General features: G+C 49.4%; 1 protein-coding gene across 1 annotated transcript in view; it reads right to left on the bottom strand.

The window, feature by feature from the left end:
- The window catches only part of POC1A (POC1 centriolar protein A), a 66,194-nt gene that overhangs the window by 6,578 nt on the left and 36,103 nt on the right, over positions 1-23,513 (bottom strand). Inside the window, exon 10 of the mRNA XM_080934744.1 lies at positions 12,456-12,587. Coding sequence (XP_080790870.1) covers positions 12,456-12,587 — 132 coding nt within the window. The remainder of the gene's footprint in view (positions 1-12,455; positions 12,588-23,513) is intronic.

The raw sequence follows: 23,513 nt of genomic DNA, 5'->3' as shown, positions 1-23,513 counted from the left end.
AAGGAGGAATCCTCTATTTCCTGTTTCCTATTGTGTGTCACTAAGCCACAGGTCTGAGCGGTATTATCAGGAAAGATGATATGGTGTCTCCTGGTGACCGAGGGAGCTCTGTGTGAAGACCTGACCCTAACCACCTGGTTGCACAAGTAGAGGAATGAAAGGCCCTTTAGAACACAGAGCAATGACACATGTTCAGAGTCACACACATTCCAGCAGCTACTTTTCCCCATAGCCACTGTCACCACCTGTGCAGAAAGCCTCTCATGTGGACATATCACAGGACACTCATGGGGTCCTTTTGACCCACTCAGGATATCCATACCCTTGACAAGTGCCTACCACACACAGTACAAGGGACTTTGGTTCCTGAGGGCTTCTAGACATGGCTGTGACCTGCACAAGTCTGGAAGGGTTGAGTTTTGGCAAAACTGCTCTGCCATCACTGATGGTAAGTGAAATAGATCTTAGCAGGAAGATCTTAGGCACATGCTGAACCAGCCACTCTAGCTATGTTTTTCAGATGCACTGCTAGACTCTTAGGAGGGTCTCCACATGTGGAGGACTCACTGCAGCCTCCCTCAGTTCTGGAACCTTCTTCCCAGCAGTTACTGCCCACTCTGGCCAGAGCACTTCCCTGGGCTCAGGTCTTATTCCACGGAGAACCCTGGGCCCTCTTGGGAGAGACAGTAGATTCCAGAGAGGAGGATACCTCCTGGGCCTGCTCTGTGAGCTGTAGGTAACATGGAAGTGGGCAGGATGGCTAAGCCAGGCAGCCAGATGGAAGAAGAATGCCAACAGCCAGCCATATGCCTTCTGCCTGAGCAAGAGGAGGAGTACTGTAGTTTAGCAGGGAAGCCTGGGGCCTAAGACATCTTCTCTAGCCTGGGGCAAGTGTAGTCTAGACTCACTCTGGCTAGGAAGACAGCAGCATTGGGCAGAAGGTAGCACTGGGCTGTCTCATAGCAACCAAGGTAGACACAGCAGGGCTCTGTAGAGAAGGGGCTCCTTCTGCACTAGCACACACTGCATCCAGTCTTCTGGACCTACACCTTCCTTGCCGTACTCCGGGGTTTACCTCCTATCTCCCTCCTGCCCCCCACAATGTCTCAGCTTCCTAGTGACTCTTGTACTAGGTCACCTTGATTCCCATCCTTCCCACTGCCTCTAACACATCCCTTTTTACCCAAGACATCAGCCTCCTGTGTGTGTGAGACACTCACATGGCACTTGTGGCCCTGTGTGGGAGCTCACTACTGCTTCTTAAAGCCCATGTACAACTTCTCTCCCAGGATCCCCTCCTGGTCCCAGCTCATGCTTGGGGCCTGCCTTCCTCTCCTTTGTGTTGGCTACAGAAGGGGTGTGAGCCCCTGGGAAATGTCACAGCCATTCTCAGTGAGAAGCTGTGGCCTGTATGACAAAACAGGGTCCAGACTTTGATGGTCCACGCTGCACTTGACCAGCTTGCCCACTGGCCTTGGCTATGTCACCAGACTCAGGGCTTCAGTTTTCTTGTATGTAAAACATAGCTCTCAGAGCTGCGGCACTCACTCATAACCCATGTGTACTCAACACACGCTGCTGGGTGGGAATGGGTGCACTGTGGGTACCATGATGCCCCCAGCTCTTTCCCTGGCTGGGTTTTGGGACATTGGAACACATGTTCCAAAGAGTTTTCTAGGCGGGTCTGAGGTACTGGAGTGCAAGGTCTGTGGCTTCTTACAGCTCTCCTCTGATGGAAAACTGCTCTTAATCATTTCCAGAACTGTGGCTGATTTTAGCTCCCCCAGAAGGTCTCTCTGGAGGATCTTGGGTTCCCCAGTCCCCCTTCCCCCCAAATATGGGACTCTATTAAAGGCTACTAAGGCAGTCTGTCCCGCTCTACCCGATCCCTAGCAGCCCCAGCCCATCTCTGGGTACATATCCTTATGTGTGCACACACACGTACACGTAGGAAGCCCTGCCTCGCTGATGGTGGACAGTGCCTGGCCAGTCACATGCCAAGGTGTCTAGGAACTAAAGGGGCCAACTTAGCTCCCCAGGGACAGGCTTCTGGTTTGAGTCCAATCCTTCCTGACACCCAGGCTCCTGGTCACAGCCCACATCGAATGATTTGCTGCACAGGGGCTTTTAACTCTGAGGGTGCCAACGCTGGCTCTCAAGCAGCCTGTCAGCCAGACATCTAGTGTATGTACCATAAGGGCAGGATTTTGTTTAAATCTTGTTCACAGACAAATTCCAAGTCTTCGCATTCTAAGACATGGGTGGCACTTAGAAAGTATGTGAGGGATAAATGCCATGTCCTGAGAGTTAGAGAACACCGTTTCCTGAGAGTGAAGGGCACCAAGGCTGAATAGGGCAAGCTTGAAGTGTGGCAGGGGAGGAAGGTGGGTGACAGACACCAACTACCCCAGCCCAAGCATGGCCCTCCACTTCCTGGCCTTGGCAGAGCCCCCTCCCCCTGACTTTAGGAGAGCACGAAATGAAGGAAGACAAAGTCAGCACTGGAATCAAAGAATCTGAGTTTCTTCTCTTCCCACCAGCCCTGACTTGACCTACAGCTTTAAGGCCTGGAGGGAAGGAATGGAGGTCCTCTCTTATGGTGACATCTGTAATACTCAAGTATCCAGGATCACACAAGAATCTACAGAACCCCCCCAGAATCTCTAACACCCCCCCCCAGCCCACAGTCTGCTGCAAGCAATGCAAGCTTCTGGCCCCGGAATCCATGGGTCCCGGCTCTGTTTCACATTATCTCAGGGGTATAGGATTTCTCTGATGTTTTCTCCTGCCCCAGTCCCCATCTCTACTGAGGATTAGCTCTCTTAGGGAAGTACACGAAATGCTATTTTCTATCACTGGATTAGCCACTGGATTAAGGAATTCTGACTAATTTACCTTCTCATGGCTTCACAGCAATTCCTTCTTTCCACCTCTCAAATAAGCAGAGCCTCTCCTTAAAAGGAGAAGCTATAAAAGGACCCACCTCCAGCATCTGTAAAGCCAGATGCTCCTAGGACTTATGGAGTACTGCTCACACCAGAGACTGAAACACAGCCCTGCTGCCCATGTGGCCCGGGTTTAGGCACCCCTCTTTGCCAGCCATATCTGACAGAACCTAAGGTACAGGATGCAAGCATGTTTGTCCAGAAGTTCTGCTACACTGATTCCATACTGAGCTAAGGAGGGGCATGAACCTTGGCCACCTTTTGCATCCCCAAGCCTGGGAGACTGCTCTGCAGCTGGGAGGCTTGCAAAACATCCCTGTAGTAAGGCAAGCTGGCTGCAGCTCCTGCCCAACGGGACAGCTGCAGAGACAGAAAAGGACATGTGTCATCAGGGTGGGTTTTCTTAAGTTTCCTCAGCCACTTGGACCCACCAGGGAAAATCTGATTCGCTGCCCTGAGTTTTCTAGCGGCACCAGCCGGGCAAAGATCAGGGGGAGACAAAGAACTGTTCTCAATTGCTGTGCTAGGCAAAGCTCAACTCTACTTTCTCTCCTTGTTTGCAGCCCCCAGGGTATGAAAAGGGTTTGTGCGCTCACGTACAGGCTTGGGTCAAAGTGAGTGGATGGGAATAGCAAGCCCGACGGTGGCTTTCCTGGCTTTGCAGTAATGGAACTTCAGCAGAGAGAGCACCTGGCAGCCCACAGGGTTGGCTGTGGCTTGGTTAATCTCAAAGCAGCATCAGCCTGTCTGCAGCTGCCTGACATAAAGCTTACACAGGCCCCTTTCTTGTGCTCTGTGTTTGACCTTTCCTTTAGAGGGCTCCAGATGAACAAGAGTTCCCTTACCCATCTCTAAGCACATCCTGCACCAGCCAGAATGAGGGGGTCCATTCATGGCATCTCGTATGTCCCCACTCCCAACTCCTGCTCACCATCTTCCAGCCCGCCCCACTACTCTAGCTTGGAGCCTCAGAAGAAATTTCATATGACCAACCGTGAACATTCCCAGGCTCCAGAGGTAACCACAGCCACTGCCCAGCCCATTTTAATCTGCAGCTTCTTTGGGGGGTTAGGGGGTTACTTTTCACCACAACCGCAGACGGGATGAAGATGGAAAGCAAGCGATGTCTGCCAGATCCCCAAGGGAGCTGCCATCCAGCCTTCCGTGCAATACCAAATGCAAGTGAGTTCTGGAGTGCAGCTAATAAGCTGCGTGCCAGGAGTGGAGGCTGCAGACTGCCCTGACTTGGAACTTGAGGCAGGAATGGCCTCCCGCACCCTTCCCTATTGTAAAGCCACAGGAGCCTGTGGACTGAGTGCCCAAGCCAGCAACAGGGCTGGGGATGAGGAGCCAGGGACCAGACAGATGTTCTTATTCTTCCCTGGAGTGTCTGCAACCAGCTAAAGGCAAGCATCGGGTCTGTCCCCACTACAGATTATACAATGTCTTGAGTCCGTGGTCTCCCAAGAAGTAACCTCTTAACAGAAAAGCAAATAAGCTTCTTGTCTCTAAAGCTCCAAGTGGCAGAGGTTCAGGCCGTTCTGAACCTGATTGTGCTGAAAGGGTAGCCCAGGAATGCCCGTATGGAAAGTGTGACAAAGTCACTCTAGACTGCCTGTGTGTGGTTAGATGTGTAGAGGGTGGTCTCAGTGGAAACAAACAATACCCCCTTGTAAGCAGGGTTGCCAGAAGGCATGCGAGGGAACGCTTGCTCTGTACCCTCCCTACAAATTTGGTTTGGGACGCCACAAGAAGGCCCATAGGGAAAATGGTGTGACTACTTTAAAATCCAGTCTGTTCCTACAAACGACAACTGGCCTGCCTGATAAAGAAGGACAATCAAAGCCCCACAAAGCAGTCCCATAGCTTGGCCATAGCACAGTGGTGTGGGCTAGCGATCCCACCTTTCCCACTAGTGTGGAAGTAGACACTTTATGCCAGTAGCCCATTAAGCAGGGAACTGCTGGGACTTGGCAGGGTAGGGGTGGTTAAAAGTACCTAAATCTCCAAATCAAACAAAAACCCTTGGCCTTGATGAACAACATCAGCAGAGCTCAGGGAACTCAACATCTGGCAAATTTAACTGCCAAGGAGCCTCAAATCAGCAACAGCGTCTATGGCCTGGTTCTTCTTGCTTAAATTTCAAGCCTTAGATTAGAGCTTAGCAGTCTCTATGAGCCACAGGGACCCAACTGTGACATCACAGCATGGCTGGGGCTGGCCTGAAGCACTGCATGCTATTAAAAAACAGTTGGAGCAAGAATTTGCAAGAATTTCATGGCTTGGTATTTTTAAAAAGCAGCAAGATGTGAAACTTGAGTCAAAAATAACTCTGCTGTTGGCTCCTGAAACAGAACCACTGAGCCCCTGGCTAAGCCTCTGCTGGGGCTGCTCACACAAGCCTCCCAGGCTCCCTGGTCACTGTCTGCATCGCCCCCCAACCCCCATGTTCTGAAGAGAAAACCAGAGAGTAGTGAGGCTCCACCCAGCAGTTCTTCAGGATTCTGAGCCCACAGTGTAACACAAGGGAGCCAATGGGGAGCTGAGCTTGACCAAGACGCTACCAGCCCACTAGCTGACTTTCCTATAGCATCAATATAGGGGCACAAGAGGAAAAAACATGCAGGTCTAGGGGTCTAGATTGAGTCCTCCAGGTTTTGCCATGAGGGACAAGCCTGGCATGGCAGCAGAGCAGATTTTACAAGGCTTCATGGGAAGACCTGGCTCTACCAGAGTTGCTGATGTCTGCTGTCTACCTCAGAAGACAGAAAGGTAGAAAGCACAGTGGTTACATCCATGTTTCTGAAGGACAGCCTGGGAAGTAGGACAGCCAGCAGTGCAGAGACAGCAGGAATGGTCACTCCACAGGCCTCAAGTAAAGCCAACCACAGTGGCCAGGCCTTTTTGCTCTTACTCCTGGCTTTTCCCTATAGGCTTCTGGGGTAGAACCAGGTTTGTTAGCAAAATTGGCTGAGGCAGGCCAACCGAGAGAGTGATGTGGGTACCACATCATGTTGTGGATGGAGGTGATGAGGTGATGAACTCAGAGCAGCATCCTTGGACACACAGCAGGATATGCCTTTAATTTTTAAGTTGAGTACCAGGCCAACAAAGGGTACATGTTGAAACCCTACCTCTCTGCCCCCCGCCCCCTTTTTAGGGCTAGAGAGAAGCTCAGCCACTAAGAACCTGGCTGCTCTCCCAGGCAGAGGTTTGGTTCCCAGCACCCATATGATAGCTCACAATAATCTATAACTCTAGTTCCAGAGGGCCTGACGCCTTCTTTTGTCCTCCACAGGCACCAAACACACGGGATGCACAGATGTACAAGCGGACAAAAACATCCATACACATAAAATAAGAATAAAAAAATCTTAAGAAGGAAGAAACACCCACATTTTCCCCAAGCCAGTTGCTGTTGATATCTGAGACAGAAGCAATAACTGCTGCTGGACCTCGCAGGCTACTGTGGTAACTGGAATCTAGGACTGTCATTAGAAGTGCACATCTTTGAAGAACTTCAGTCTTGGCCCTGGATGCTTTAGTCCAGGATCAAATACTCACCCGTAATTTTCAACAGCCTCACTCCAGTGCCACTGTCGCCTTCTGTACACCCCCCCCCCCCACTTCCCTGGCAGCTCACAGGACTCCTGGACTTGAATGTCCACTTCTGCTGTTCCCATGCTTTGCTCGAAGGGCTGTCCTTCAGTGCCACATATAACACTGGACTAACTGCTGATCTTTACCACAGTTTCCCCAGCCCAGTCTACCAGTCAGCCAAGGATCCTAGTAGGTTTGACTATACCCAGCACTCAGGAGGTAGAGACAGGTGGATCTTGGAGTTCAAGGCCAGCTTGGTGTACAGAGCAAATTCCAGGACAGCCAGGGCTACATAGGGAAACCCTGTCTGGGGGTGGGGGAAAAGAAAAAAAAGGAAGGAAGAAAGGAAACTATGGTTACAGAAATTGTACGAAGGTCCGAGATATCCAATTGCCCTCAGATCTAGGAAAGTGGATGTGCCAAGGAGGCATCTGATAGGCAGGCGGCTTATTCGGTAAGCTTCTCCATACTTGGTGGGTATGAATGAAGCCGAAGAATCCTGCCTACTCTAAGCATGGATGGCATCCAGCTAGGATCAAATCCTCCATGAGCTCAGCAGAGGAGCAAGTTAAGCCCCAAGTAGCAGTCTCACAGGGAATAGTAAGAATGAGTTAGTTCTCTCCTATACCAACAGCACATTCCAAGGGGGTGGGGGGAGAGACAGACAGAGTCAGAGAGACAGAGAGAATATATGGTATGTACGAGTGTGCTTGTATGTGTTCTGGGCAGATGGCCTCTTGGGCCAGCCTTCTGGGCTCCGATTACAGAGTTTGTTGTAAAGGAAGAGGTTCCGGTGGGCAGTAGAAGTTGAAATCAGGGTACTGTGAATGCTGGGCAGGCACTATCTATGTCCCCAGCATTCTTTATTTAAACTCTCTTAACAGCTAAGCCATCTCTCCAACCTCAAACTTATTTTAATTATTTATCAGTGAAGATGCACAAAGTCCAGTCTGTGTACAGAGGTCAGAGAATGACCCTGAGGAGTCAGTTTCTCCCCTCAGCTTTATGTGGGTTCCAGGGATCAAAGATCGGCAGCAAGTGCTTTACTGAGTGGGACATCTTGCTGGTTCTGCAGGAAACTTCTTGATGAAGACATTCCAAATTCCACCCGGACTGTTTAGCAAGGGATGCAGGGATGCTCTGCACACGGCGACTAAGATCAGGATTACCTGCTTCCTGCCAAAGCCACAGGCTGGGTGGACCCGGGCTGGAACCAGATGAAGCCATTATTGTTGAGGCCTTATCAGTACCTGGCAAGATACCAACTTCTCTGAACTCCGAAGGCAAGCTCAAAGTGAAGATGCCGAGGAGAGCCCAGGAAGAGCTGTCGGCTCCAGCCAAGTGTCAGCATCCGCACCCTCAGGGACTTTCCATCTAGACAGTTTGAGACCTGAAAGGTCAGGCCAGGCAGAAGACTGTGCCGACTAGAAAACACAGACAGGAGGAGGCAGAGCAAATGGTGCCACACCTTGCAAGGTCATTTTAAAAGTTGTGATCCTCTTGTACATGCCCCCTGCGCCCCCACCCCCAGACAGAGTTTCTCTATGTAGCCCTGGCTGTCTTGAAACAAAAATCTGTAGACTAGGTTGGCCTTGAACTCAGAGATCCACCTCCCTCTGCCTCCTGAGTGCTGGGATTAAAGGCATGTGCCACTACACTTGGCTCATAAGTGCACTTTTGAAAATTAGTGTGTGCATTTTATAAACATGGATGTCTCTAAAAGCTCAACCCCAATGTGGGGCTAAAGAACCAATTTCTGATGCAACACAAACTGCAAGGGCAGCTGGGAATCTGAGGACCTGCAAGGTCTTTTGACCCCAGGGGGCCACCTTGTTGGCTCAGGAGGCTAGAAGCTTCAGTTTTGCTGATCTCACCACCCACTTCCTCAACCTGCAGTGAAGTCTGGCTCCAAGGTTTTAGGAAGTTGCCTCCCAGGAGCAAGCCTGTGACAGCTCTGCCTCTTGCCTAAGTCTCCCCCAACAGAGGACCCAAAGCCTCCATGCCTTGACTGGCTTCTTATGCATGGCTCTTAGTGTTCACAATGGCCCCAGCTGCCTGCTCCCCTTAAAGCCTGGCTCTGACATCAGACTCAGTTTAGGAGACTTCTCAGGGATGGCACTGAGCTTCACACAGGGGCAAACAGAACGGGCTCAGTGAATGTGTGTTCACAGGGGGAACCATCACTGCTATTGGAAGGACTGAGAAGTGGCTCTCTTGGGCCCTGGGAAAGTCTAGCTTCAGGAGGCAGTAGAAGACTGGAGGAAGGCTTTGTGGTGCTGTCATACAGAAAGCTCTGGCCCCAGCAAGCCTTGGGCCGTAGCAGTGGGAACAGCAGGGACAGCTCCTAACAAGACAAGAGTACAAAGCCCAACTGGGCACTGCTTGATGAGCTCCATGGGTGGGCATATTTCATATTCCCAGAGGCCTGGAGAGTGGGTGCCGGAATAGCATTGCATCCCAGACCTATAGGAGGCTTAGGTTTTTCTAAGATCACTGCGGGAGGCTGTAGTGAAGCCAGACATCTCTGAGTCCCAAGCCGGGTACATGCTTAGTTTCCTGCCTTTAGGACTTTTCTTTATAGAAGGGCTGCTTGGGGCAGAGTGTCTCCTTGAGAAGGGCTGGGAATTTGTATCAGTCCCTCAGACTGGTGGTAAACAGACTACAAACATCCATTGAGGATGTCTTTGCCCCACAGAGCTGCACGCCCACACATCCAGACAGACTGTTGACTAAGAAGGTAGGTTTTGTTTGTTTATATTTTTTGTAGATCAGGCTGGCCTTACACTGTTGGTCCTCTTGCCTCAGCATTCCAAGTGCCAGGATGCTAGTGTGAACTACCATTTTGGCTTTAAGTACTAGGGCCCTAGCTGAGTGGCAGTGTTGCACATCTTTGATCCCACCACTTGGAAGGCGGATCTCTGAGTTTGAAGCCAGCCTGATCTACAGTGCAAGTTCCAGGATAGCCAAGACTACATAGAGAACTTCGTCGCCAAAAGAAACAAACAGAACAGAACAAAACAAGAAAAGAAAGAAAAAACCCCTAGGGTCCTTTGTAACGGGGTACTGGAGGACCCGTGACTCATTCAGAAACCACCCCTGTCCACTATCCAGTGCAACAGCATGGCTCTCCCTGGAAGCTATTCTGCAGGATAGAAGTGTAGGCAACCCAGGAGGTACCATCCCCCTCTACAAAGTCTTGAGGAAGTACCATCCCTCTCTACGAGGTCATGAGGAAGTAGACTTCCTTGAAGAGGAGGAAAAGGGCAGTAAGCTGCTCACACAGCACAACAGATGATTCATGTGACGTCACTTAAGCGGGAGGCAGTGCTGAGGCTGGAGCACAGAGAGCTTCAGGACCAAGCACATAGTGAGGAGTGACTGCTGAGGGGGGAGCACCTAAGATTAAACAGAGGGCCCTGCTCAACTTGAAAAGGAAGGTGGCAGTGGCTGCCTGGGCTCAGCCTTAGGAGGGGGCTGGTTCATTTAGTCCAAGGAACTCAAATGCACCATGTAGAAAATGGGGCTGAGCCTCATGGCCTTGTGTGGGGCTTTAAGGAATCCAAGCTTTCTCAAGATACAATGTGTCCAAAGGCAACACTTTTCACTTAGTGGTACCAATGAACACAGGGGCACCGTCAGAAGAGAAGACCACTATGGAGCTGCGAAGAGACCAGTGTCAGGTAGGACATCCAGACACCTAGCTGCAGGCCACTTCTACTCTGTGACATGAGTTTCTTACAAAGCTACTATCATACTCCTGTTAACATACAACAACCTTTCATGTGCACCCCTAAATCAGCAGGAAATGGTTTTGGTGCTATACTCCTGTATATTTTTAGCATCTTCTCAGACTTAATTTCCAATTTTATCCTGAAAAGTCCTAATGACTCCACCTCCCCTGACCTCTCACTTGAAGAGGCTGTGAAGAACATGAGGTAGTTTTTGTGGGGCTTGACGTGGGTTTTTCATCTTAAAACCCTGGCACCTTGCTCATGTCTCTTCAGAGAAGGCTTTCTTTCTTCTCAGGGGTTAACAGGCTTCTCAGAATGCCTGCACAGTGACAACCAGCCACTCAGCCTCTCCTGAGGGTACTTCCATCTGTGAGCCCAAGGCTGACATTCTACCATTGACGTGACAGAATGGAGTGGCTTTTCTGCCTTAGCCCAGGGTTTAGAGGGACATCAGGCTGCTTCAGCTCCATTTCTACTAGCTGTCCTTTGTAGTCCTTCTGTAGGACTGAACTAGGGACAGCCCTCGCCTGTCCCTGTTTTTACAGCCTGTCCTAGCAGGCTGTCCCATAGCCTCATTAACTACAAGCCAGCATGGGATGTGGAGATCTGTAGGGTCCCCACCAGGCACCTAAAGCCAAGGCACCAGGAAGACAGAGGGTCTTCCAACACTGACTTGCCCACTAGCCCCCTGTGCCACATGTCAGCTACCCTGGATTGATTCCTCCATAGCAGGCTGCTCTTCTGTCAGGACCTTCCTCAGATGGTCAGATGTGATGCTCCTCTGGGCAACCACAGTGCATCTGCCACCTCCTGCTGGGGTATTTTGCTCTTACTGAAGGTGCGCTGTTGTAAGCTGCAAGTTGTTAATGTAAGTTAAGTTCCAAAGGACCCACTTTTACCTCACTGAAGAAGACAATAGGCTATAGTAAACACTTCCTCAGTAGGTACTTAGAATCAGGTAAGAGCCAAGCACTCTGCAGAGATTCAAATCTGCTAACCCTTACCAAAAACAGCAAAGGTCAGCACCCAGACCACCTGTGCATCAGTCAGGGTGCGTGGGAAAAAGCATGGGCTGCACTGAGTTCAAGGCCAGGCCTGCAGAGATTCCTACTCACTGCCCCCAGTTCCCGGTGAGAGGACACATGAATGGACAGGATTTCTCTCAAAGTACTGTTGTGACCCTGCCATACCAGGGTGGACAGAGACCTGTGTGGTGATTTTGGAGTTTAGTGGCTGGGGCTTACATAGCTCCATCAGTCAGAATCCCAGGGAAGACACTGATATTTCTTTAATGTCAGTTGGAAAACAGGTCCATTTTTCCACTTCACTTTACACTCTCAGAAACACTTCATTTATTTATTTTAAAAGACAGTCTCGCACTATGTAACCTTGGCCAGCCTGCAACTAATTAAGACCAGCCTTAGACCAGGCTAGCCTCAAACTCCCAGACACCCTCTTGCTTCTGCTTCTCCAGAGCTAAAATCAAAGGTGTAAGCCACTGTGCTGGCTAGTTTTATGTCAACTTGACACAAGCTATAGTGATCTGGGAAGAGGGAACCATGATTAAGAAAATGCTTTCATAAGATCAAGCTGCAAGCAAACCTCTAGGGCATTTTCTTAGTGATTGATGAGGGTGGGCCCAGTCCACTGTGGGTGGAGCCATCCCTAAGATGGTGGTCCTGGGTTCTATAAAAAAGCAGGTTGAGCAAGCCAGTAAGTGGCACCCCTTCCATGGCCTCTGCATAAGCTCCTGCTTTCAAGTTCCTGCTCTGTTTTAAGTTCCTGTCCTGATTTCCTTTAACAACAGACTACAATGTGGAAGTGTAAGCCAAATAAATCCTTTCCCCAAAACATGTTTTGAGTTTTGGTTATGGTATTTATTCACAGCAATAGAAACCATAACAAGACAGGCACAATGCCTCTCTGATCCAGTGAAAGATACGGTCCATGAGGAACACTCTGAACGTGTCTTTAAAAACCTAGCAGTTGCTGGAGATGGTGACAGACACACACTTGTGACAGTAGTGCTGAGGCTGGAGTAAGGGGGTCTTCAGTTCAAGGTCCGCCTAGGCCATCCAAGGTGACCCTGACTCTCATTAAAACAATACCTGCCAACCAATGTCAAATGATCCAAACACCAAGCAATGCAGATGAGGGGTATAGTCCCATCAGGCCCTACCTGTGTGAGGACGTCCAGCTGGCCCACGATGTGCTCAAGTGTGCTGGTCAGTGTCTGGGGTATGCTGACGAGCTCCTGGGGTTTGCCTTGACTCTTGTCTCTGCCTGGTGGGATGGGCAAATCCATTTCTGGCTAAAGACAGAAAGAGACCAGGCCCTCAGTCTATTTAGTAGTTGAAACAAGGAGAGAGGACCATCTCTAGAGGATTAGCTGAGAAGCCAGAGAACTGAGGAAAGGGCTTCGACGTCAGCAGGGAACAGCGGTGAGACAGGACAAGCACCCCTTCCACACACCAAGGTCCACATGCCCATCTTTCACAGCAGAGACTGAGGAATGGAGTTGAGTGCCCGGCAGTCCATACTAGATGGGGCCTGGGTGCAGGGGCAGGTGGACCCCTGGGTGCTCAGCAGACTCTCAGATCTCCGAGGTCCTCAGGGAGGCTGGTCCAGCTCACAACTCTTTACTCTCAGGCACCATCCAGGATGCATCTTGGAGGAGCCAGAGACATGAAAACTGCAAAGCCCTGAAGTCCCTCTTCTCCCAGATAGCTTGATTTCAGTTCTGCCCTCCCAACGGCCTGGCAGCTGTGCCCCAGAAATGAGAGGGGATGTTCCTGCCCTGCCCTGCTCCAGATCCCCTGGCAAAACAAAGATCTCTGTGTGACTGTTGTGCCCAGATGGCTGGTAAGAGCCAGAATCCACAGGACAGTCACAGCTGGCTTGCTTCAAACAGGACTCCAGGAATGGGAGGCACTTGGGTTTTTATGACTTGAAGGGTGACTAAGCTCCCAAGTCATAACAGTTGAGCCCCTCTCTGTCCTCAAATGAAGGCTTCTCCTGCTCCAGGAGGCCGCCTACACATATGGAAAGGACGCCCTGAGCATGGGAGCTTGAAGGAGGCTTGGCAGATGCCAGTGTCCTGTATAGCTCCACTATGCAATCCTGATGGCCCGTGCTCTGGGTCAGTCCCCAAGCTTTTGATGACCTACACCTGCCTAATAGACACTCCAGATGTACCATGTCAGCCCCAGGGCTCTGTCCAGTCCAATCCACCTCCTTCCACACCCTCTCTCACGTGTGCCCTAGCACTCACACCACATCTCCGTCCCCATCAGGAGCTCTGCTGCCCCTGCAAACCCGGGCCTCCTTCCTGCCCTATTCCTCTAGCACTTCATCCTGAAAACAAGGTGAGCACACAGGCACTGCTGCCTGTCCATGGGCCTGCTATGTGGGCCGTACTCATCACTCCTGTTCCCACAAATCCTCAGAGCTTGTGGACCACCCATGTGCCACAGAGCCTCAGGCAGCGGAGTATACCGGGGACGCCTGCAGACCCACAATGAGCTGTTCACATCTCCCCTCAGTGCGTGGAGCATGGCCTGGCTTGGGCATGCTCACCTGCATTACATCACAGTCTCTGGGAAGAATGCACGCAGGAGAGGGTTCAAGTGACAAAGGCACGCAGGGCAAGGAGTTCTCATCTCATAAACCACAAACTCTCAAGGACATATTGATGTGAACTTGAAAAATACCAGCTCTGGTGGCCAAAGAACTTGAGGGTGAGAGACATGAGCCAGAGGGACATTCTTGAGAACAACATTGGTGTTGTGATCACGTGCCCACTGTTGACATGCCTGCTGTGTGATGTGGCCATTCCCTAAGCTCTTGGTATCAGGACCAGGGCTCTTCCAGTCCTGGAATCAATGTACTTCAGATCTCAGTGCCTACCCAGAAGCCCATTCCATAAGGAAACTCTTCAGAAGCCTACCAGCCTTGCCAAGACAGTGTGGACCCAGCACAGTAATCTCCAGGCTCAGGCAGTCTTGCCATAGGTGAGGAATGAGAAGCTGGAAAGCCCTTGGCTCCATCATTCTAGCAAGTGCCTCTACCTTCTCATCTGTAAAATGGGGTCAGTGAGTTTAGAGGAGTGAACCTGAAGTCACCATTGAGCCTTGTGCCCTCCCTGCCCACTCCTTTCAGACAGATAAACTCTTTGCCAAGGCAGTAGAACTGTGGATCCACCAGAGTAGACTACGGAGAAAAGGTTACAGGCGTCCTGTTCCCAGAGCAGCATCTTCCTGGGGACAGCCAGACTGGTGCTGCCTGCTGCCTGGGAAGGAGGGAATGGAAATTCTGAGTGTTTCTGCAGAGCAGCCCGGAAGCTGCCAATGCTGAACGGGATGATGAGGTGGGGGGTGGGGAGGGAGTGCCAACTTTAGCAATCTCCTTCTGAGCCAAAGCTGAGCAGATCCAAGGGAGCAGCAAAGACTGGAGCCGTGGTGCTCCAAGCTGGAGAAGTGGCTTCAGGGGAGCTATGTGTTCCCATGGATACCGTGGGGATGGGCTGTCTTCATGTCACAGCAAAGGAAACTGAGGAAAAAAAATGCAAATCCTGGCACTTAGATGCTAAGACAAGAGGGCTGTGAATTCCAGGGTAGCCTGGGTCACATGTGGAGTGCAGAATGAGGACAGTACTTACTGAGTTCAATCCCAACCACGGCAGGAGGAAAGAACAAGCAGGTGTTCTCCTCTACCCTCTACTCCATGCACGTTACACTACAGACTGGTGTACTCATGCACACTCAGTTTACACACACACTCACACAGTTTTTTGAGACAGGGTTTCCTGTGTAGCCCAGGCTGTACTAGAACTCATTCTATCGACCAGGCTGGCCTTGAACTCAGAGAGATCCATCTGCTTCCTGAATAGCGGGATTAATTAATAAAAGAAAAGGTAACAATAAATCTATAATAGGAAAACAATTAAAAAGGGTCTGGGGTTTCTGGAAGCTGTACACAGTTCCTGTAACCCAAGTACTCGGGAAGCTGAGGCAAGAGGATCACAAACATGAGGCTAGCCCAGGCTTCAAAGTGAACTGGAGGCCATGGTCTAGGTCATCCTATCTCAAAGAAGGAAGTCCAGCATTACAGCACTGAGGCTGGCCGTGCTGACTACCTGCTGATTATCTACTGCAGGCCCTGCTTTAACGGCATCTCACTGAAGCCGTGAGGGAGGGTCCTTCACAGGAGGGATTGCTTTGTTATTTTTCAGACAGAGGACACTTAGTCTAAGTGTTCTCTCAGGAATGATCACCCTCACATGTTACATACTTGCTCAAAATCATTCGGCTGGGACCTAGCCTCAAAGCACAAATTCCTGGGTATCAGGCAGTCTGTGACAGACGACATGGCATACTGGCTGCAGCTGGACTTGTTTGTGCATTTTCTCCTTAGAATCTCTGTGGATACTAAGGCTCCTCTGAGCCTCACAGTTTCTGCATCACTGTTCTCCCCTGTCTATCCTGGAACGCCTGTCCAGATGAAAACAGAAGCCCTCCACAAATACTTGATGCCTTGAAGGGCCCAACCCACAGGAGCAGCGAATTCCTGTGACAAAACCTCTTCAGCATCTGCACTGCAGCAAAGGGCTGTGGGCCTGGCCCCCACAGCCTGCAGTCACTCACCTGCACTCCAGTATTCAAGAGCTGTAACATTCATTTCCCTGGGAAGCCCCGTGAATAAGCACAAAAGCAGAAGCAGGAAAGCTAAGTGCCAAGGTAGCAGAGGCCTGGGAGATGCAGATGCAGATGCCACAGCAGCGACAAACAGCAAAGATCACAGCAGTTTAACATGAAGCAGCCTAGGGGTTACAGTGGTTCTTGGAGTCATCAGGGCACACCTTTCTTTGGTCCTGACTGTCAGGTGTTTTCACAAGTTTAACAGAGGAGGAGTGACCCACCCTGAGTGTGAGCAGCAACCTCCCACAGGCTGTGGTCCCAGGCGGATAAGAAAGGAGAACTGAGCGGAACACCAGCACCCATGTCTTCTTTCCTGACTTGCAGCCACAGGCTCATGCTCTGCCACCACACCTTTCCAGCACGATAAACTGTATCCCCTCAAACTGGGAGCTGAAATAAACCCTCCTTCCTTACCTCCTCTGTCAGGTACTTTCCCACAGCAGGAGGAAGGAAACCGATAATCCAGTGCATCATAAGCTCCCACCAAAGTCAGTCCACGTGTATAGTTCCATACTATGCCATTTACATCAAGTATTATTTTAATTCCCAAACCACAAGACAGACATAGGAACTCCTCTTGGGACCTGTAGGGGTCCCTTCTCAGGCAACCCAGGAGCCGATTCTAGGCTCTTGCAGCATATTTACAGGGTGCCTGCCTGGGTCCTTTCCTTCTGTCAGCTCCCTGTCATGTGCCACCATATGGCTCTGCCTTCCATACACAGCAGGGATGCATTAAAATAGCTATCTCAGTCATCCAGGCACACGAGGAGTCAACCCATGAAATTTCATTAAAAACAAACCTGAGCAGCCTGTAGGTCTGTTGTCAGAGACATCACTCTGGGCAGATTTCCTGGCTGGTCTCTAGGTTGGCTGACTATACAGTGGGCCTAGGATACTGGGAGTTGGGGGGAAGCAGCAATCTTACCCTAAGGGGGAAAAAAAAAAAGGGATAACCTAAAAGAACCAAGCTGTTTTCTCTTCCAGAGAATCTGGATTCTGTTCCTAGCACCATGCAGTGTGGCTTACAACCACTCTCATCTCTAATTCCAGGGGATTTGACACCCCCTTCTGATCCCCTCGGGGAAAAGGCATGTCTATACATGTAGGCAACATGTCATACACATACATTTTTCAGAGAAAGAAAGAACTGTTCCAACAGCCTCCAAAAGGGCTAATGTTAGGGATTCAGCTCGGTGTGCTTGCCTAGCATGCACAAGGCCCTCAGTCTGACCTCTGTACCATGTAAGACTAGCAAGAGCAATGGCTCCGTGGTTAAGAGCACTGACTGCTCTCCCAGAGGTCCTGAGTTCAAATCCCAGCAACCACATGGTGGCTCACAACCATCTGTAATGGGATCTGATGTCCTCTTCTGGTGTGTCTGAAGAAAGAGTGTACTCACATACATTAAATAAATAAATAAATAAATCTTAAAGAAAAAAAACAGAAGCATATATCCATAGAAAAATATGCACATGAATGTTCGCTGCAGCTTTGTTGACACTGCTGTTTGTAAAACCAAATGTTTACCGCAGGTAGACAGACTGATGCATCCACCCCATCGAATCCTCCTCAGCAGCAAAGGCATGACTACTTACTTATACATGGAACAACACGGACCAACCTCAAAATAATTAGGCTGGAAGAAACCAGATGAGTAAGTAATTGTATGATTCCACTTATATACATTTTAAAAGGTACAAACTAACTTAGACAGCAAAGTCAGTACGTGGGGTTGGGAGAGGGCTTAGTGGGTAAGAGGGCCCAGCAGGCAAGCCAAGGACTGGAGTTTGTATTCACAGAACCCCATAAATCTGAGCAGTGTTCTGCCAGCCTGTAATCCCAGTACTCTGGAGGTGGGGACAGAATTCTAAGAGCAAGATGGCTAGCTGAATCAACAAGCTCTGGGTTCAGTGGATAATTAAACGTCAGCCTCCACAAGCATGTGCACACATAACTGCAGACACATGTACCCACACATGTTTACATGTTACTCACACATATATGCAAAAGCAAAAACAAAAACCCAAAACCAACCAAACAAAACCCCACCTCACGACACCTGTGCCATGATGGCTCATGCCTTTAACCTCAGTAGACACAGAGGCAGACCCGTCTCTGAGTTTGAGGCCTGTCTGCTTGTATAGCAGGTCCCAGGCCAGCCAAGTCTACCCAGTGAGACCCTGTCTCAAAAACAACCCGAAAAATCCTACAAGAAAGTCAACTGCTCTTGTTTGTATATACAAAGAGGCAAAAGGAAACTTTTTGAAACAAATGCAATATTCTGTATCTTGTGTTGGGGTGTGACAAAACTCAAAACTGCTCGTTTCTTCAAGGTGATTATTACTATTGTAATTACAAAACTGTCAACTCCCTCTGAAGTTACCATTACATCTACAATGTCCCTAGGAGCCCAGCTGTCCAGCGCAAAGCACACTGGACGGCCCATCAGTACCATTCTGCACTCAAGGTATAGAGCACCCCCCACCCAGAGCAGCGCCAAGAAACTACGCTGCAGGCTGATGAATCTAGTTGAGAGGCCCATGAGGCTTGCCATCAACGTGCAAACTATTTTCCACACGTGTAGAGCAGAGCATCTCATTTCAGTGTAGTATCCTCAGTGGAATAGAGGAAGAAGCACACTCCCATGGGCACGGTTCCCCAAGCAGCCCTTAGCTCCACAGGGATTCATGCAGAATCAAGTAAGGACCGTACACAGTGGGCAAGTAGCCAGATGTGCCTGCCGTTTGACTGGACGATGCTGAGCTAACAGAATGGAGCTGCAGGTGGGTGGATGGGTGATGATTAATGTTTGCCCAGAGTACACATTTCTCCTTTTCTTTTAATTGTTCACCCTGGACCTTGTCCTCTGTCTGGCCTGCTCCTAAAATAAAAACTCTGTAATGGACCAGTGTCTAAGAACTGACCCATGGCTTCATACAGGGCCAGAGTGGGGAGGCTGAGGTGACCCAGGGCTGGGGTCTCACTTATTTCTTTCTTGCACAGCCTGCCTGGTCACTGCCTACTTAATATATAAAAGTAAATCACTGAGTTTCCAAAGAAAGTCTGAGATTCACACTGAAAAGACTAGATGAATGGACATACACACACACACACACACACACACACACACACACACATTAAATCTCTTTCCCTTTTTTTTTCCACTGAAGTCTACTCACTTAGCAAAAGGAGCTCAGAGGTCTCTGTCCTGACCTCAGGCCACTGGCTGCTCTCAGAAGTTACAGTTGCCTTCATGTTTGCTAAACCAGGCCCTGGGGAGGGAATTAAAAGGTAGAGCCAGCTGACTTGGACTCAGACTCATACCCAGCTTCTCATGTGGAAGAGGCAGGGCTAGCTTCTTAAATCACACACATTTGCAAACTAGATATACTATACCCTTAATTGTCTTGTAATTTAGGGTTCCAGCCTGGAATCCAAAAAGGGAACAAACTTCTGGCTCTAAACATACCTCTGAAGCCACGAGAAATTCTGATTTCTTAAAATCATCTAATTGTTTAGCAGTCTGGCTGACGTTTGCCCAAGCGTGAGCCTAGGGTTTGCTTACAGCTGGCTTTCTAGACTTATGAACATGCCTGTTCCTCCACATCAGGCTCTGGGGAGGGCAGGGCACTGGGTCATGCTTAAGTTGAGGGACGAATGGGATACTCTACAACCAGGTCCCAGCCAGGTCCCAGCAAGGTCCCAGCCAGGTCCCAGCCAGGTCCCAGCCAGGTCCCAGCCAGGTCCCAGCCAGGTCCCAGCCAGCTACACCTTGACTCTACACAGGTTCTCACTGCTTGGAAATTAGTCTTTAAAACAGATAACAGATCTACAGGCCAGATCAACACGCTGATGCCAGGCCCTCCCTGCCATGCCACACAGACCAGTGCATTCTGGGTTTTGGGACTAAAGGCCATGTCATGATTCCCGTCAGAGAGACAGCGAACGCCAGTGACTCCATTACATCTGGGCTGTGAGCATGGGGCAAATGACAAACAGGAAAAGCACAGAACCCACTCTGCTTGCCCTAGAGCTGAGACAGCCACTCCTGGGCCGATAACCAGACTGGATTCCACAAAAGGTTTTAAGCATTTTCCACATAGAGTGAAGGGGTGTCTTCAAAAGAGGAGAAGAGCATGCCCTGGCAGACAAGGTTCACCCTCTTTCAGGAGAAGTGAGGGATGGGGGAACAAGGTGAATCTGAGAAAGCCAAGCACTTTGAGCCAATGGAAGCCTTGAGAAAGCATCTGCCCATGCCCATCATATAACCACAGCATCCCTAGGAGGTCCCCAACCTTCATTTCTGAGGACAAGAACCAACCACCAGCCTTTGGCATTGAAGCTTTTCAGGGCATCACAGCCATAGCACAGCTGGACACACACATTGGTGGCAGCATGGTAAGGCGGGGTCAGGAACACACACAGGAAGAGGGCAGACAGGGAGGATTACAAAAACCTCAGGATGAGGCAGGGCCGTTCTGGTGAAGCCCACTTTCCTCACATAGTCAGCTGGGACTTACGTGAGACGTGCCTCTGGAACAGCCTCACATGCTCAGCTCGCCACCGAGCTGAAGACCTGAGTTAGATCCCTGGGATACACCTGGAGAATGGAGAGAACTGACTCCTGCAAGTTGACTTCTGACCCCCACAATCAAGTGTGGCAGACCATACGCATAACTAAGTGTTTGCCAGGCATGATGGAGTGCCACCTCCTTTAATCCCAGCACATGTGAAACAGAGGCAAGTAGAGCTCTGAATTCAAGGCCAGTCTGGTCTTCATAGGCAATTTCAGGCCAGTTGTGGGTACTTAAAAGAGACCATCTCAAAAACTAAACAAACAAGAAAAAAACCTGAACCAAAAAAAAAAAAAAAAAAAAAAGTCTTAAAAATGAACTAATATTTAAGGAAGATTATCAGAATAAAGGTAAGTGGTCAGCACAGGAACCTTTTTTCTTTTTTTTAAAGATCATATATATATATATATATATATATATATATATATATATATATATATATATATACACACACACACATACATATACATACACACATACATATATATATGTAGCTATCTTCAGACACACCAGAAGGGGGCATTGGATCCCATTACAGATGGTTGTGAGCTATATCATGTGGTTGTTGGGATTTGAACTCAGGACCTCTGGAAGAGCAATCAGTTCTCTTAACCACTGAGTAACCACTCTACCCCCCCCCCCTTTAAAAAAAAAAAAAAAAAAAAAAACAATGTAGCCAAGCAGAGACTCCCTCCTGAGAAAGAGTGTTCCCTTGGGACACACAGGAGTCCCAGTCAGGACAGCTTGTTCAGGCCAGTCCCAGGAACAAAATGTAAGGTCCACTACAGCTACACCGAGTCTTCATACAGCAAGTACCTGGAGGGCAGGGAAGGAGGAGATGAAGAATTCTAATAAAGCCTTAGTATTGGCTGAAGTTCGTTTTTAATAAAAGATCAAATTGCTTTGAACTAATTTTAGACTTATAGAAAAGTTGCAAAATATAGTACAGAGATTTCCCTTGCTCCTGCCCCCCCATGTTAGCATTGCATCTTACATAACCACAGCATAGGCACTAGATCAGGAGCCTGACACTGGGGAATACCACTACCCAAAGTTGTATCAGTCCTACCAGTTTCTGCAGCTGGTATCCTCCAATCTCCAGCTAGACACACTATTCTCTAGGATTTGTGTGTGTGTGTGTGTGTGTGTGTGTGTGTGTGTGTGTGTGTGTGGCAAAGGTCAATATTTGTTGACTTCCTCAGTTGCTCTCCACTTTATTTTTTGAGATAGTGTCTCTCATAGAACCTGAAGCTCGCTGATTCAGTCAGCCTGGCCAAGTGAGCTGGGACCTTCCCGTCTCTGTCGCTGTCACTAGGATTATAGATGTGAGCGGCCACACCTGGCTTTCTACGTGAATGCTGGGCTTCCACACTCGGGTCCTCAGGTTTGTGTCTAGGCTTTGCCAGCCACCTGGTCCCTGGCTCCCTCACCATACTTTACTATTTATTTAACTCCCTGCATTCTGTGCCAGTTCTCAGGGCCTCCTTTGTCTTTTATGACTGATACTTTCCAACAATATTGGTCAGTTATTTTCTCAATTTGTGTTTGCCTGATATTTCATGTGACTGGATTCAGGTTACACATTTTGACACTGCAGGGTCTGTGCAGCCAGGACTTAATGCTGGTGGCTCTTTGCGCACTGTCCCCTTAAATTTCTCCAATGCAAAGCTGCCATTTCTCCCTCAGTAGTTAATTTGGGGGGAATTGGATTTTTAAAAGGGAGCGTGCTGCTGTCTTTACAAACTCCATGTGTCAGCCCCACTTGCTGATGCTGCAGCTGCCCTACAGATGAGAGGCATCTAATGAAGACGAGCGGCAGAGACGTCTCTGGAAGACTCGGAAGCTTTGGTGACAAAGAGGAACAGTAGCAGTTTATTTATAGATCCACTTGAAGACAGATCATTGTAACTACTGGGGTTGAATTTTAAAACTCTGGAACAAAGGCTAGCCTATTTTAAACTTTCCTTGCACTTAGTTCAATGGAGAGTGTCAGCGCCACCGACCATGCCCCAGGCACCACTCCCAAGCTCAGTTAATTCATATTTTGCACAGCATAAAAGTATGTGAACTAGGCCTGCCGAGACAGATGCCCAGGCCTGACTCTAGCCAATCAGCAGAGGCAGCTGGCCTCAGATTAGCTAGAGTCCTTTGCCAGTTCCCCATTCTTCCCAGAGAGGCTGTGTTCCATGGGGTCTTATGGCCTCTCTTTTCCTAGAAAATGAATTTGCAGACAGCAGAATGAACTATAGTTATATCATCCCTCTCTCCCCTCCCTCTGCAGGCTCCAGAGAAGGCCAGTGTATCCTATCCGGTGCCTGGCCCAGGTCACCTAGCAGTAGCTTGCCTATGTAGCTGGGTTCAGGAGGTCCCCTTGTTCCTGGCCTGACTCTGAAGAACAGGCAGGGTGGAGAGGAGTGCGCAGACTGCAGGATGGTATACATGGGCATGCGAGTTTTTACATACTTACGGGTGAAGACATGCCCTCCCTATTCCTCACCCCTACCCCAGGCTTATGTAACCCAGGCTGGCCCTGAAATTGCTATGCAGCCAAAGATGACTTGAACTTATGATTCTCCTGCCTTTGCTCCCAAAGGCTAGGATTGCAGGCATATATCACCACATCTGCTTTTATTTGGTGCTTGGAATCAAACACAGAACTCTGCCAACTGAGCCATGTATCCTCAGCCCCACAAAATGATGTTCTTGATCCAATGTGGGAAAATGTGAACGTGGTCTAGGTATTTGTTATGAAGAAATCATTAATGTTGTTGAATGTGACAAGAGCCTTACAGTTATATAATCAAGGAAAATCCTTATTTAGAGTAAAATATTGTATCTGGAATTAAAGAAATGCTCTGAGGGCTTCTAAGAAGTGTGGAGAAGATGTAAAGTGGGCGAGTGGGGAACCCAGGTGAAGGGTTGGTCTGCCATCTGCTCCACTCCAGTGCGAACTTGAAGGTTTCTGTC

The sequence above is a fragment of the Micromys minutus genome (genome assembly GCF_963924665.1).
Source record: "Micromys minutus genome assembly, chromosome: 21".
In the NCBI taxonomy this organism is placed as follows: Eukaryota; Metazoa; Chordata; class Mammalia; order Rodentia; family Muridae; genus Micromys; species Micromys minutus.
The sequence above is the reverse complement of the archived record's forward strand: the minus strand, read 5'-3'. Positions and strand labels throughout refer to the sequence as shown.